The sequence below is a fragment of the Hippocampus comes genome, unplaced genomic scaffold, assembly GCF_001891065.2.
Source record: "Hippocampus comes isolate QL1 unplaced genomic scaffold, H_comes_QL1_v1.1 scaffold326, whole genome shotgun sequence".
Lineage (NCBI taxonomy): Eukaryota > Metazoa > Chordata > Actinopteri > Syngnathiformes > Syngnathidae > Hippocampus > Hippocampus comes.
In genome coordinates this window covers 1155177-1171110 of record NW_017805930.1, presented here as the reverse complement: position 1 = coordinate 1171110, position 15934 = coordinate 1155177, and the positions used below count along the sequence as shown (strand labels likewise).

The window sequence follows — 15934 nt, the reverse complement described above, 5'->3', positions numbered from 1 at the left end:
GGTGGGGGGGGGGCTCCCAGCCGAGCGGCGGCGGGCTCGTTATCTGGCTGGCTTCAAATAGTCCGAGGTCGGCGTGAATTTCATGAGTAATCTCTCTGCGTTCAGATAACAAATTAAGGCGGCTGGCGTGAGGGCTGCACTCAATTCCACATTTTTCCGCGGCGAGAAGACTCTCCAAAGGGGATTCTGGGTGACTGCGATAACACAAAAAAAAATTTTTTTTTAAAGGACAAGAAAAAAAAAAAAGCAGCAACGCCCAAGCCGATGCGCTCCCTTGCCTCTTTGTTTGTGTCATCCGCTGTTTTCCGTCGCTAACGCTCCCGCTCTCGTGTCGCACAAAGTCAATCTCGGCGTCTGCGCCGCCAAGGACGCGCCATGTGGACATTTGTAAAGAACGCGCTGAAAATCCATCGATTCGAATTTCTTTATGAAACGGACGGAGAAATCCTTGAAGGTCTGAAGAAGAGCAGCTGAAAAGGTCCATTTAGCCTCTGATCTGACCTTCTTGTTGTGACTGCTCGAAAGAAAATGGCCCGGCATGAGTCACCGAACGATAAAAATAATGAGCACATGATACGCGAGATGTGGAGGAGGAGGAGATGGATGCTTGGCTAAAAACAAAAGATGGAGTATAAACTTTTGTTGAGTTATTTTCAAGGAGAAAAATAAAAAAAAGGTTGGGACTTTATTTGACTTTGTCCCATCGGAAAGGACAAAGAAGTACGGAATGAGTCACTCAGTTTTGGGGAGGCGGTTCTGTCTCAGGAGTACAAGAGGAACGATATGTGCATCATGACATGAATAAAACCGTGTTTTTTTTTCAAATTCCTCGTTTGACTTTAACAGCAAAATATTGCGGTGAAACATTTGTAAAGTAATCAAGTATGACTTTTTCCGTCTTGAAAAATTACCTTGCCGGCACATCTTTTGTTCCTCCTAATTTTCCATTTAGTGATGTTTTGTAGTTACGCATTAGTACAAGGGGGTCCTTGGAAAACACTTTTCCCCTGTCAAGCTTTCTTTGCATTTCCATGACAACCGGCGAAGGTGTTGCAACAAAGCGAGATCTCACTAAGTGTTGTCAACTATATTCAGCTTCTTTTCCTTTGTGGCCAATGTGTCTTGTGACTACTTTATTTCTGTAAATTTAGTTGGATTAAGATGTCGCTCCTCAGAAAAATTCAGAAAGGCTCGCTCACGGACATATTTTCAGAAATAGTCACGCCAATAAAGATTTACGTGGTCGTTTGATTTCACATTGAAAGGGTGGGCAAGACACGCCATGATGTGAATGCAAGACTTTGAAAAAGTGGATTTGTGCTTCATATATCTGCTTCACATTTCTGAGTTGCCTCGAGTGCAAGTGTTGTCGATAGTTTCCCCTGCGATTGGCTGGCCAAAGTCAGCTGGGAAAGGTTCCGGCTCACCCGTGATCCTAATGAGGTAACGTGGTCAAGAAATCAGATGGAAGTACATTTAAAAAGCCACTTGAACATAACAAGCCCCCTTTTAACTCTTAAAAACCTCAAAATCAGAAGCAGGAAATCTGTTGCGTCCAATCGGGTGGCGACAGGAAGCCATTAGCAGCCTTCCTGGTTCGTTTTGTAGTCACATTAGACCACGGATCGTGTAGCTTCTGGCGCACATTAGCATCCCGTTCGGTGCTGCAGTTCATACCTGACACTTTCCCTCAGGAGATACGACTTCTTTCGAAAGAGCAAACAAACAAGCGAAGCGGCGGCAAGCTTCAAAGAATAAATTAAAGCTCCCTCTCTGCGCGGACACGCTTTAATCAGATCTAATCTACTGTACCTGCCTGGCTGCTTTCCAATCAGATAGTTTCAATTATGCTCTTGTAATGCCACTCTGCACGGAGTGGCGAAAAACTGCTGAGCCCGGCACTTTGCGGGCGATTTGCAAATAACAGCGAAGGGAGTCTTTTGAGACAAGTGGCGGAACAGGAAGCCAGCGAGCCGCCGGAGATGACAGCTCGCGTTGGCACGGACGCCGCGTTCCGCATCCCGCCGCCTCCTCCCTCTTCCTCCTCCTCCCACTGCTTCCCTGTGACAGCAGCTGTCGGGACAGCAAAGTAGCGCTGATGGTGGCCTCACGTGGCGGAGCTGCGCAGGTCATTAGTTTCCTCTGCCACGACGCCATTTCTCAAGCAGGATGGCAGGGTTGGCAGAGAGGCGGGTAGGTAGGTAGTCAGTCAGCAAAGGCGGGGTTGTGCATGGCAAAGCGTGAAAGGGAGGCAAGCGGTGTAGGGAGGGTCGGGGGATATTGTAAGCAAGAGAACAGGTAGGTGGGCCGGAGGATGTCCGGTCTACGGGTGGGCTCGTGCGGAGGATGGAGATCAAAAGGGTAAGGAAGTCAGGGAGGTAGGAAATCCGGAAGGCCATCTGCTAGGTCGATGGGTAAGCAGGCGAGCAAGCGATTGAGATGGGAGTTAGGCTGATCGACATCCAATTCATGAGTAAGTCTAGGAGGATAGCAAATGGGCAAGTAAGGCAGGGGGGGAGGACAGGAGAGTGGGTAGCGAGGATGCAAAACAAACAGGTAGGGAGGTCAGAGACATCGGTAGGCTGATAGCTGCTTGTCCATTTGTGACCGAGCACAGGAGGTGGCAACCTGTCGGAAGTCAGGCATCTCGTAAAATCGGGATGGCAAACTGGCAAAGACGCAGGCTGATCGAGGTCCAGTGAACCGGCAAGACTGCAGGAAAGCAGGCTACCAATTGAAATCAGGGAGGTAAGAAACAAAGAAGCCACATGCGAAGGTAGGCAGGCCAATGGGTGTCCAGCAAGCAGCAATGCAAGGAGGATAGCAACCAAAAGGGGAGTCGGGGAAGTAGGTGAGCAGGAAGCGGGGTCGATGGCCAGGACAAAAGACAGACAGTGGGATGGGACGGAAGGCCTGTCGGTAGGCAGGCAGGCTTGTGGGTGTCCAGGCAAGCAGGGAGCATGGCAACCAGTTAATGGCTAGATGGGAAGGTGGCTGAGTAAGGAAGCACACCAGGTCCAAGCTAGTGGAGGGGATGGCAACCAGGTAGATTCCTCAGCAGGAAAGTCAGTTCGTAAAGAAGCAGTCAACCAAGATCCTAGGTGCCGACATGAACACGCCGTAGTCCCCTATCGTTCTTTCCGTGTCCTTGTCGTTGGTGCGAAAGATTCCTCAAAGTTAATTTGGATGTTTGCAAACACCGTGCCTCGGCGCGATCAGACACCCTAGAACGCCGTTCGCACAGCGCTCCGCTAAAGGTCGACGGTGTCTTGTGTGAGCAATGAAACAGATCCACCCGCGGCGTGGTGGTGTTAGGGGAGGTGTGCGGGGGGAGCGGCGTCCAGTTCCTCGCCACCCTCCGACATCTGTCTGCAATGTGTCAGCCCCGAGCCCAACACGGCCGCTCAGGCTATTAACCTCCACGGCGGAGTTGGGAGCCCCGTCGGCCGAATCTCTCGCACACAAATCCACTCCGGCCCCTCCGGTGTCTTTTGTTCAGCACACTCACACTGGCCTGCGGGGGCATCCAACCTGGCAGTGAGGCGGTGACACAGTGGGACCTTGAATCAAACCGCTGTCAGCGTTCACAATGGATGTCGGCGACGACTCGAAATGGGGCCATAAACGGCAAATAAATGACAGCCATCGGCGTGGAGATTGTGATTATGATAATGAGAATAATAAGGGAGATCATCATCACCATCGGCGTGATAACGATGATATTGTCACGATAAATTTGATTGAATACATCGCAAAGCACATTTTGCGCCACGCTTGGAAATGGATCACGGAGAGGCCACGGTGTGTCACTTCCATTTCACACAAGGGTCTCCCACAAGGCTTTGCGGTTTGTCTTCTGTGTGCGACGCTTCCAACTAGCTCCTCAAGATGCTATCTGATGAGCGGCCCTGGTTTGAGGGTTTCTCAAACTTTTTTGCTCCGTCAAATTTTTTCTCTATGGACCTGCTCATCATCCTAACACCAATTAAACATAACTCCGGCATGTCAGTTCTCGATTTGGGGAATTGTACCTTGTATGTGTATATTTTGTAAAATGAATATCAGTAAAACTCCTCTACAACGAAATCATGTTTGCAGCAAGAAATTTTTCACAACAGGGGGTTTTTCACTGTAGCAAATTTGATCTCAGATGTAAACACACACACACACACAATCTCGTCACGAGGCAAGCACAGAGAAAAATTTCGTATAACGCAATGGCTTTTTTTTTTTTCGTTGTATGGGGGTAGTAAAGTGGGAATGGCATGAAGATTTTTTCACACTAGGGCGTATTTTCGCCCATGTAGGTTTCGTTGTAGAGGAGTTTCACCGTAGTATTCTTCCTCTAGGTCGTTGTGCTTTATTTTGAATCCATGTAATGCGTTTTCCTGTTTTGAATTTTTAAAAATCCAATATTTATCATTTACCTTTTCCGCCGTGTTGTGTTGTGCTGGTGGGCGTGACCGAACAACGACAGGTTGCAGCAGCATTGTTGATATTTTTTGACAAATAGATTACACGTACAATAGGAAGAGATGTCATACATTTTGAACGTCTGACAGACCACGCGCTAACAAATTCGTCCCGTCTCATCAACGAAAACTCACATCCGTCACGTGATATTTTAGTCATCAAAGAGCCACATTTGTCTCGTCATCGTCTCATCGTGAAAAAAAAAAGGGGGTGTTCACGAAATAATTTCGTCATGGTCAACGTTGACAAAAAAAAAAAAAAACAACACTGCTGGGGAGCAGGCTGTGCTCCGGCGGCCATCTTAAGATCGCCAGTTTGCCGCCCCCCCCTCACAAGAAGACACCTTTGGAAAACAAAATCACAGAGCCAGGATGTTCTTTGTGTACCGATGAGTGAGTGTGAAAAAGTGAGTCAGTGCTGGCGTCCTCGTTTAGTCACCTAAGAGCTATAATTGCAAATGCTCTGCTAATTAGGAGCCTGTGTTTTTCGTTTTGTTTCTCCCCCCCTCCCCAAGGCGAAGCTTTCACAAGCTCATTAGGTGGGCACCTTTGCACTTTTCACACCGCCCACAATAGAGAAAGATCTAAATGGAAAGTCAAAATGAGTCATGAGAGCAAATGAATTTATAGAAAGACTGTAATTGGATTGAAAAGAAACACTAGAAAGTCACTACCCAGTTTGACACGTTGCAGCTTTAGTATGCAATGCTCGAAACAGGAAGTTGAAAGGACATCAAGTCCGGGCTAAGTTGTGGACAGGTTGCAAATGACTCTCTTAACGGCGTCTCGTTTTGGCGAGTGCCAAAAGTGTTTCCTCAGCAAAGTTGTCAAGGAGAGGTGCCGTCGGTTGTTCTGCTAACTTTTCAATGGAGGGCTACGAACAGTTGTTTTGAAAATTTGTCAGTGGTAGGCACATTCGGAAAGCTACGAAATGGGGGAGCGATCACGTTAGGCCAAACAAGTTTAACTCTTTCAGTGCCAACCATTAAAAAAAATTTGAGAGCATTCTGACTGATTTTTCAAGGCTCGCAGAATATTGTTTTCGGACGACTTCAACACAGAAACTACCAAATGAAAGATTACACTCTCTTCTTTCACCATCAAGCGCTTATTCCATTTTTTTAAATAACCAGCAGTGGAATATGGGTTGGTTTCACCCAACTCACCTATTTAGTGAAAAATTATTTTATGCACAACAGTGACTTTGCTGCAAGTTTTGCTTTAGTGACGCCTCAAACATGTGAATCGTCTTTTTGTCTATAAAATACCACCAACAACAATGAAAATGTGATTTTGATGGCAAAATAACGTTTGACAAACTTTACAAACTATTTGCACGGTATGTAGTCGTAGTAGTATTTAGTCGTGTGTGTGTGCACGCATGCTTATGTGTGTGTGTGTGTGTGTGTGTGTGTGTGTGTGTGTGTGTGTGTAGGTACATTGTTATATCTTGTACTTCTAAATTTAAATCATCATCTTTTCTCCCTTTTGTGAGACACTTTGTAGATTTATCGTGACGAGCACTAAGATCAATCACAAGCTGCTTGTAATGGTCGCAATTCCAGACATCCGCCATGTTCCCAAGGGTCAAGCATTGTTTTGAGACATCGTTTTTATTTTTTAACTTTCCCAGTTTAATGATCAAAGCAGAATTGACTTTTCTGCGCCCAATCCCGTCCTCGTTAGGTTTCCCGTCAGTGAGGCATGGTCAAGTATGGTACCTTGGAGACGGTTGCGCGATCAGTTGTTTGTCATTCTTGTAGACAACCGGGGTGCGATTCGTGATTTGAACTTTTTGACGGGTATTGTGTGGCAAAGTTCAAGAATAAAGGATGCGAGCCATTGTTTTTTGAAAATTCTAGACAGTGGTTCGGTCATTGTTCTGTGAATTTCTAGTGTGGTGTGATTAGCTTGTTCACTTTTATGACGAGGCAAGGTACGAACTATTTGGCGAACTTATCAAGATTGGTGCTATCAGTAGTTTGGCTGTGGTCAAAGGACTGGCGACGAAAGGAGGGGTGCGTTCGGTGGTTCAGTAAGCTTGTTGTGACCGTTTGTTTGGCCAATGAGATGACTGGCGTGCAATTATTGGTGAGACAGCATGGGCAATGTTTTTTAGACTTTTTAGATGCAACGTTGACGCCGGGCGGGATGCATTTGGTCATTCCGCAAACATTGCGGGGTGTCACCGGTTAAACTCTCAAGCTGGGGCACTTGCAAGTCAAGATACTTGTGTGAATGTGTAAATCCCGAAAGATTTGCCCAGTGAGTTTCTTCCCCGAAAAAAAAAAAGCCAAGCGTAAAAATACTGTGAAAGCGCGTCCACCTGAACGCCGCCAGACATCCATCAACGCTGTCATGGTGGGGAACGAGCGGGATTTGTCAGCTGTGGCCGACACGTCGTTTATATCGAAATGTCAGAATGGCATTCGCATAATGATGGAAACAACAACGCTTCGGGCTCGGGGTCCCCTCGCGTGCCAACAACGTCGCTAATGTCTCCGGTCTCGGCGCGTCGGGCCGCCGTGGGATCTATATCCGCGGCTTTTTGTCAGCGCCTTCAATCTTGCGTCTAGCTCAAGAGCTAAACGCGAGAGATTAATACGCGGATTTGTGACGCGCAAGCTCCACGTTGACATTATAACTCATCGGCTGTTTATCGCCTCGCCGTTCTCGCTGGATTGGGAAATGACTGACGCAGGAAAAGCAACGCTTCTTCAACTAGGCGGGGCTGCCAGCTGGATTTTGGTGGTTCCACAAAATAATTTGGAAGAAATGTCATAAAAGTGCTTACTTACGTCTGGCAACCAACAAAACAAACTGATTAGTGTCGTCCTGTATTTTGTAGGGATAAAGACATCTTTTACAGAATAATTTTAACAAAAAAAATCAATAAAACAGGAATTTATTCCCTTGCTTAATTTTGATTTTATCTTAGAAAAATCTTTTTTTTTTTTTTACCAGAAAAAAATACCACGCTACTCTTAGAACTTAAAAGATTTTTTTTAGATAAAGACATACTTTTTTTTTTTATAACATTGTGACTTCTCTGAAAAAAAAAATTAAATGTCTTATCTTGACAAAATGTGTTTTGTTCTTGTAAAGAGTAGGATTTTGGTCTTGGAAAAAAATACCCTTTTGGTCATTTCAAATTTTTTCTTCCAAAAAAATTGGACTATTGGTGCTTTTTTTCTTTTTTTTCTTGTAAAGAGTAGGATTTTGGTCTTGGAAAAAAAAAATACCCTTTTGGTCATTTCAACTTTTTTCTTCCAAAAAATTGGACAATTGGTGCTTTTTTTCTTTTTCTTTTTGTTCTTCTTTTTTTTCCAAAATGTCTTTGCTGTTGAAAAGATATATGACTATTCTCATAAGCGTATTTATTTTTCGAAAAAAAAAAATAGGGTTTACACAAGGTCGTTTCACTGGCAATGGGATTGTGAGGGGCTCCTTGGAAAAATGAACTTGATGAAAGGGGTCGGTAGATCCTAAAAAGTTTGAGAATGTCTGCTAAAGTGTAGCACGGTGGCTAATGAGCGTCTTACCCTGTTTTGATCCCCTGGCAGACAGACGACGTGACGCAAACGGACGCCTCGCAGCACTCAGACTCGTCGGAGAAGCAGCAGCCCAAACGGTTACACGTGTCCAACATTCCCTTCCGCTTCCGGGACCCCGACCTGAGGCAAATGTTTGGGGTGAGTAGGGACCTTGGAACACCACAATGACCCGGACCACGCTGACATCTCAGCCCACCGTGACACCACAGAATCAATTTTAGCCCCCACTAAGTGTGTAAAAAAAATGAGTCGTGATGAGAATGAAGCGATTAGAACTTGATTGTAAAGTGATTTTTTTTTTTTTTAAGGAAGAATAAAAGTCTGTCTGCTGGTGCAGGTTTCCTTTCACATCCGACCAGCTCGGCGTCCATCTGTCCGGCCGCTAATAAGGCAAAGCGTCGCACGCCTGGATAAACGCCGTTAGAAGAATAGAACGCCAACATCTGACAGCTCTAAATGGAGCCAAAAATGGACATTAAGCGCGATGAGCTAATTGGACATTGAGTGGCCAGATGCGCCGGCAAAGACGGCGTCGGGCCCGGGCCCGGGCCAAGGCCCCGTCTGCGGCGTTGTGCCGTAAATACTCGACAACCTGGCCCTCTCTCGCGACAACTTTAGTGGGTCCTCTGAAAGGGCCTCCGTAATTAGCTCGGAGGGAAAATTGATTGCTTCCCACCTCCAGAAATGCATAATTTGCTCACAAAAAAAACAAAACAACAAAAAAAATCTTACATTGGGCTTTGGAAATGCTGGCTTTTTCCACTACCTATATTGTGGCTGGCTAAGTACCAGATTTGCTTTGTGATTATCTCAGGCCCTAAGCATGCTCGCCTGCCTTTCGTACAGTCAAGGTGGAATCTTGCCAGGAAAAATTGTGCAAAATACCCCAATTTTTTTTTTCCTTGAAAGAAACTTTTTCTTTTAAATTCTCTCTAAAAATAATGTCAGTTTTAATCTCTTAGTATTACAATTATATTTTTTTGTTGTTAATCGCACTCCTTTTTCCTCCTAAAAAGATTTTCATACTACTCACTTTGTCTCTAAAAAAAAAAGACTTTGTCTTTAATGTACAACAACTTTAATGACAACTTTTTCCCCCCAAAATAATATTTCCCTCTCATGTGTACCTTTTTGTCCCCTCAAAAATAGAACTTGAGACAGACAGGCATAAAGCAAATCTCTGGAATCTTGCCACTAAAAAAAAAAAAAAAAAACAAAAAAAAACTTCATCCCCTGTTACCCCTTTTTTTTTTCACAATTTAAATCTCAATTGTGTCATTTTCTGTCCTGTAACACTTTGCATAAAACGCATCACGTCACATCCGTGATCAATCCTATTTTATATTCACCACATCTAGAAAGGATTTCCTTCCAACCTCAACATCGCATAACCCTCAACTTCCCAAAGACGTACAGGAACGCACTTGAAATCAAGCAACGGGCATTTGAATTTAACATCCGGCTTCAATGATCGCATCGGAAATCGGAGTGTGAAATGGCGCGCGTTTGACATGCGTAATGACTTTGAAGCAAGTAACCAGAGACAGCAATTGAAAGTGGCGCTCCCTCCTCTCCTTTAAGCAAGTCTCACTTTACTTTCTTTTGGCTCCTCTTGAAGCGCGGGAGTCCCAAGCCAGCCCACCTGGGGTGCTGCCCCGGGTCCTGTTGAGTGTGCGAGCGCCCACACAAAAAGGATGAAGGAGTGGGGGGGACAAAGGGGGAGGAAGTGGGGGAGGTACATGTTTGCCTCGAAAAGGTAGCGGCCGCTCCACAAATCCGAGGTCCGCCGCAGGCTCAGGAGAATAAAAAGAACACTTGCATCCTCCAGTCAACAAGCCGAAATGCTGCAGTGCAGCCAAACGCTCACAACTCACCACGCAAGCCGCGCACACACACGGATGCGATTCGGGCCTGAAGAGGAGTGCTAAAAACCTTTCTGAAAGTTGTGACAAGTAGTCAGAAGGGAAAGCTGTCCAGTGTCAAGAAAATACTAAGCTAGCATTAGCACTGGAGACAAGCTAATCTTAGTTACCCACTGCTGCTACGTTGCTAGCATGGCTTATTCATAATGGAATGTTACCATTGTAATTTTTTGGAATGTACGACGAAATGTTACTCAGAAAGAGCTACCTGTCAAGCACAAATGTTGCTCATTGTGCATCACTTCCGAATCCTCTCAGCTGCCCGACGTCCCGTTGCGCTACTTCTGTTTACTCATTTTATGTCCAGTTGTTAGCAAGCCACAGTTTCATTTTTCAGGGGCGGATATTCCAACATAGTTTCAGCAAAGCTCCTGAAATCCTGTCTCTGATTGGTTGGTTTTCCTCAGGCAAGGACGACGAGGTGCTTTCAGGGGCGGATATTCCAACATAGTTTCAGCAAAGCTCCTGAAACCCAAAGTCATGGGTCAGCGCCGGGCCGCAGGGTGTGAGCCCACGAGTACAAAGTAGATGATTGACACCTCGTCACTCACACTTTCTGTCTCTGATTGGTTGGTTTTCCCCAGGCAAGGATGAGGTGCTTTCTTCTTGCAAATTAAATTAGAGGCACAGGATGGGCCAGAGAGGGATGCTGTTTTTTTTTTTAACTTATATACTAGCGTCGCGTCTTTCTGACAGTTTTGACAAATGTACCAAAATGTCTTTTGAATTGCAAACTCTCACGGTTTTAGCACTTGGGCCAAAACTTGAGACGAGGCCTTGATTCACGACATCTGACTTACTTAGTCTTGTGTGTCGAGACCTCAAATCAGACAAAGCGCGGGAGGACTAACTCCAAGTCTTTCGTCCACTAAAGTACAAAGAGAAGGCGGTATGGATAAGGAAGTACACAAAATGAAAATTCTGCGAAAAAAAAGCGCGACAGACAAGTCGGGGAAAATAACATTGGACAAAGTAGAAGAATAAAAGGCTAATCAAGATAAAGTGCTACTGACAAGTCGGCAGATTAGCAACCGGCAAAGTACAAACACACAAAAGTACAAACAAGGAAGAAAAGAACTTATGGGGGTGAAATAAGGAGCACAAAAAACATCCAATAAGGGGCGGGACAAAAGCACTGCAAATGGCTCGGACAAAGACACCATCGAACATCTTCCTGGTTAACACTTGGAGTTCATAACAAAAAATACATATTAAAAATCAAGTTCAACTCTTCTAGTAGGTTTTTGTGTCAAATTTTTTGTTTGTGCGTTTGTTTTTGTTGCTTTGTAATAGAAGCATGAATTTTTTTTTTGTTTTGTTTTTTTTTTTTTCGTGCAAACACCGACCGCCGTTTGGAACTGCTCATAATTCCTTCCACATTTTAATGCCTCTCCCCTTTTTTCTCTTCCGCAGCAATTTGGAAAGATCTTAGACGTGGAGATTATCTTTAACGAGCGAGGATCCAAGGTGAGTCGGCCGCAACGCCAGCTGCTTCATGGCCTCGTTATGCGCTAGTGTGTTGTTTCATGTTCCTGGCTCCAAACTCGCTCGCTCGCTCGGTGACTTCAGCTTGGACAGAAAAAAAAGGTAATTGTGACCATAAAAATTGCCTTTTGCCCCCCCACCAATGCGATTCTTTGACACAAAATGGTACATTTGTCCACAAAAGTGCAATTGTTGGTGCAGAAAAGTGCAAAAAAAGGAATATTTTAACACGGGAATTTATATTCAGGTTGTATGGAAGAAGTGTGCGATCCCAAAGAACTGAAGAATATTTTTCTATTCAAACCTTATATTTGTTCACAAAAAGTTATATTTTGACCCAAAAATGCTCGACAATCCCCACAAATAATCTACATTTTCACAAAAATTGTTTCCCATGACAGATTTTTGACCAAATTGCCCAAAACATCATCTCCTACATTCCTATTCTTTGATACAACAATGATATATTTAGTCACAAAAGTTCATTGGTTAACCATCAAATGTGATATATTTGCAAAAAAAACAAAAACAAAAAGAAAAGAAAAAAAATTGGTGTTCTGTTTTTTTTTGTTGTTGTTTGTTTATTATGTTGTTGTTGTTGGCAAACGAGTTTGTAGTGGACTCACTTGACTTTGTCTCGTGCATTCTTTTGCCATTCGAATGTGCTCCCAAAGGGAAAGGCTGACATTCAACTACAAAAAGCACAGTGCGCCACAAGCTTTCCTTGTGTTTCCCTTCCTGGAGGTGTCCCAATACTTTTGTCTCCGCAACCTTGTCCCGAGTGCCAACATCAAGCCGGCATAACCATTTTTTTTTTTTTTTTGGTTAATGGCCGGTGCCCTCCAAAGCACATTACCCAGCATGCCTCGCTCACTTCTATAATGAAGCTAGCGGGACATTAATAAACAATCTATTTCCTATGAAGCCATTTGCATTCAATATGTTTGTCTGCTTTGAAAAATGGACGCTCGGCTTGGGCCTGTTGTAAGCTAATTATTCCTTTCTGTGTGTGCATGCGTGTGTGTGAGGCAGGCGAGAAAGTGGAAAATAAGATGGAGGGGATAACGACAGTCGGGTGGATGTCCAAAGGATTAATTCTGCCCTCAGTTCCTTTTTTTTTCTTTTTTTTTTGAATGCATTTCTTTATCTCCCCCGAGAACAGGCCGGCATGATTTATGCTCGATGGTGCCGATGGCCGCTCAGGTCGACTGGAAGCACATCACGGCGTTCGCCATTTCGCACTTAGTATTACCTTCTCCGCAAATGATCACACAACATCAATGAGATTGTCCAGGGCAGGATATGCAAAAAAAAAAAAAAAAAAAAGATGGTGTCATGAATATTGGCAAACCATTCAAAGAAAAAAAAAGTATCAAGCAGACAGGAAGAAAAGCTGTTTGCAGCGAAGGAAGAATGAGAAATCGAAAAACGGGAAGGAAGGAGTGAGGTTAAGAAAGAAAAGACATCAGGAAAGAGGTCAAAAATGAAGAACGGCAGAGTAGCAGGTTTCCATGACTGATGAAAGAATGTCGATGCATGAAAAAAAAAAGGGGGTGTGAGGGAAGAAAGACAGGAAAGGAACGACAGAAGCAAACAAGTTAGGAAGAACAAAGGAAAAGGAGGAAGAAAGGACGGATGGAGTGAAACGTACGTCTGACGGTTATGGAGGCGAGGAAGGAGAAGCAAGTTGAAGGGAATGAAGGAAGCAAGGTTGCAACGACGGAAGAATGGCAAAAAATGTTCCTGCAAAGGAAAGATGGAAGAAAAAAGTTGTGTTTTTTTGTACTGTCAATGCAATGAGATGCTCCAAATGTGGACTGTGTGGAGTCCAGCAACGGCCTTTGGTAGCCCAGCCCGATACTTGACAGGTGGGCCCAGGTGCCGAGCTCGCAACATAACTCACACAAGTGACAGTTTCGCAACCTGCAGTCGCCTCCGAAAAAAAAAAAACTGAAGTTAGACAAACATCCATCCATCCATTATCCGATCCGCTTTATCCTCACAAGGGTCACGGCGCGTGCTGGAACCTTTCCCAGCCGCCTTCGGTCAATCGGCGGGGGACACCCTGACGCCGGTCGCCAGCCAATCGCAGGGCGCGCATCGACAAACAACCGTTCGCGCTCACAATCACACCAGGGACAATTTGGAGCGTTCGATCAACCTAGCATGCATGCATGCTTTTGGAATGCGGGAGGAAACCGGAAAAAAACCACGAAGGCACGGGGGAGAACATAAACTCCACGCAAGGAAGGCCGGAGCCCGGAATCGACTGCGAGGCGGACGCGCTAACCAATCGTCCGCCGTGCCGTCCACTACACAAACAGATGACACAAAATTGCCAAAAGTGAGTGCTTCGGTAGTGTCTGTGTGCGTGTAGTTTTTTAAAAAACATCACAGCAGTTCAGTTTTTTGTGTCTGGGTAGTGCAGACACGAAATGTTTGACACTAAACTGTGACGATTCCCAGTTTCCATCCTCGTGTGTAGCTAAAGTTTTTCGATCTGGCAGAAAAGCCAAAAGTCCAAACCTCCAAGTGAGTTGCAACGCCCAACGCAAACATCACCTTGCCGACTTTCAACTGACGTTAATTAGCGCAACACCTCCACTAGCGCCGCGATGTTTACAGCTCACGCTACTAAACGTCTTCTTCTTCTTCTTCTTCTTTCGCCGTGTCGTTAATTACCCGAGCGAGACGCCTGTTTTCCTGACATTCCGCCTCTTTAATTGGGCCGAGCCGGACCCGCTTTGTCAGCCGGGTCCTCTTTTCCCGTGTTTTGCTTTCCGCTAACTGCTGCTAATGAATCTGCCAACTTGCCACCGTGGCTGCTCACCTTCTCTTTTTCTGTGTCTTCTTCCCGCCGCCCTCCGTTGCCGTCGTCGTCTTCAGGGCTTCGGCTTTGTAACCTTCGAAACGAGCATGGACGCCGACCGCGCACGGGAGAAACTAAACGGTACAATCGTAGAGGGACGCAAGATCGAGGTGCTTTCTCTTTTTCTTCACGCATCTTGTTCCTCGCAGCACGACAGCATCCTGATGATGATGATGATGATGATGATGGCGGCGTGCATGGCGAGTGCATGCTCTCTGCCGTCAGGCGCCAACTTGTTGGGTCTCGGCGGCAAAAGCCGTCGCCAGTCAAAAGCACGTTTGCAGTTTGTGTCATTTTTGTTTTGGTTTTGTGCATCCTGATCAGGGTTGGGCAAACTTTGCTTCTCAAAAAGTTTGTTTGTTTGTTTTTTTTATCCTTCAATTGCACAGCGGGAGCAGGTCTTGTAGATAAGATTGAAAAAAAAAAACTAAAATTGTTAAAATGTTCTTTAAAATTGACTTAATTTTTTTTAGCTATTATTCAATTTTTAAAAATGTTCAGGCACATGGAAGGTTGTTTGAGTTACAGTTTTTTCTTTTATAATTTCCAACAAAATAAAATGTCTTACATTTAATGAAATAATTTGTGCTCATTTTTGCAATGTTACCAATTAAAAAAATTTAGAAACTGTTTCATGCAAATGTGTTTTTTTTTCTTAGCATTTAGTAGAATAAAAAGGCAAAATTAACACAAAAATTCAAAATCTGCGTCAAAAATATTGACAAGCAAACATATCAGAAAAAAATGCAAAAAATGTTTCGATGAATCAAATTTTCAGCAAGAAAAAAATGTCAATGTCGGAAGTGTTTTGTCGGTTTTGTCGGTGGGGTGCTTTTGCCCGCCCTGATCACCTTTGTGCTTGTCGCGTTTTTTTCTCGCCTGCATGCTCACACGTCGTTTTTTTGCATGTGGCCAAATTGTTTTTGTTGATGTTGTTTTCCCGCCAATGATATCGTGTGTTGTGTTGTTGTTGCGGTTCAGGTGAACAACGCCACAGCGCGAGTAATGACCAACAAGAAAGTGGCCAACCCCTACACCAACGGTGAGTCTCGATACGCTCGACATTAAACTCTCATTTTAAACCCTAATCCATATTTTAAACCCTAATTTGAGACTTAATTTGAAACCCTCACCTTGACTTGATAAATGAATACCGGTCGTAACACCTGAAATCAAAAGTCAAACCCTTGTTTGCCTTCAAAGTTGAATTTGAAGCCCAGAACCATTATTTCAAAGTCTTAAACCCTTAGCCAGAAACCTGAATCCTGAAGGCATTTGAAGCCTTCATCCAAGTTTTAAAAGCCTAACCTTTGTACAAAACCATAATCCAAATCTCAAAACCGTAATATCAAATGTTGCCCTTAAGCAAGGCTTGAAACCCGAACCCCTTTGTTTGCAACCCTAATGCAGTCAAGTTTTGGTCGAGATGATGTGAATGGAATGTGTCTTTTGTCAAAGTTGTTTTTGTGTTTTTGCACGCAGGTTGGAAGTTGAACCCGGTGGTGGGCGCCGTCTACGGTCCCGAGCTCTACGCCGGTAAGTCCACTCACTCGCTTGCAACTTGCCGTCAATCTCGCCTCCGACGCCAAATGCGGCCCGATCAGCGGCGGGCGGACCACCCCCGGCTGCTTC

The 15934-nt window shown here is 44.7% G+C and overlaps 1 protein-coding gene across 1 annotated transcript in view; it reads left to right on the top strand.

The window, feature by feature from the left end:
• The window catches only part of LOC109527750 (RNA binding protein fox-1 homolog 3-like), a 236164-nt gene that overhangs the window by 182807 nt on the left and 37423 nt on the right, over positions 1–15934 (top strand). Inside the window, 5 exon segments of the mRNA XM_019889832.1 lie at positions 8036–8164; positions 11362–11415; positions 14320–14412; positions 15284–15344; positions 15785–15838. Coding sequence (XP_019745391.1) covers positions 8036–8164; positions 11362–11415; positions 14320–14412; positions 15284–15344; positions 15785–15838 — 391 coding nt within the window.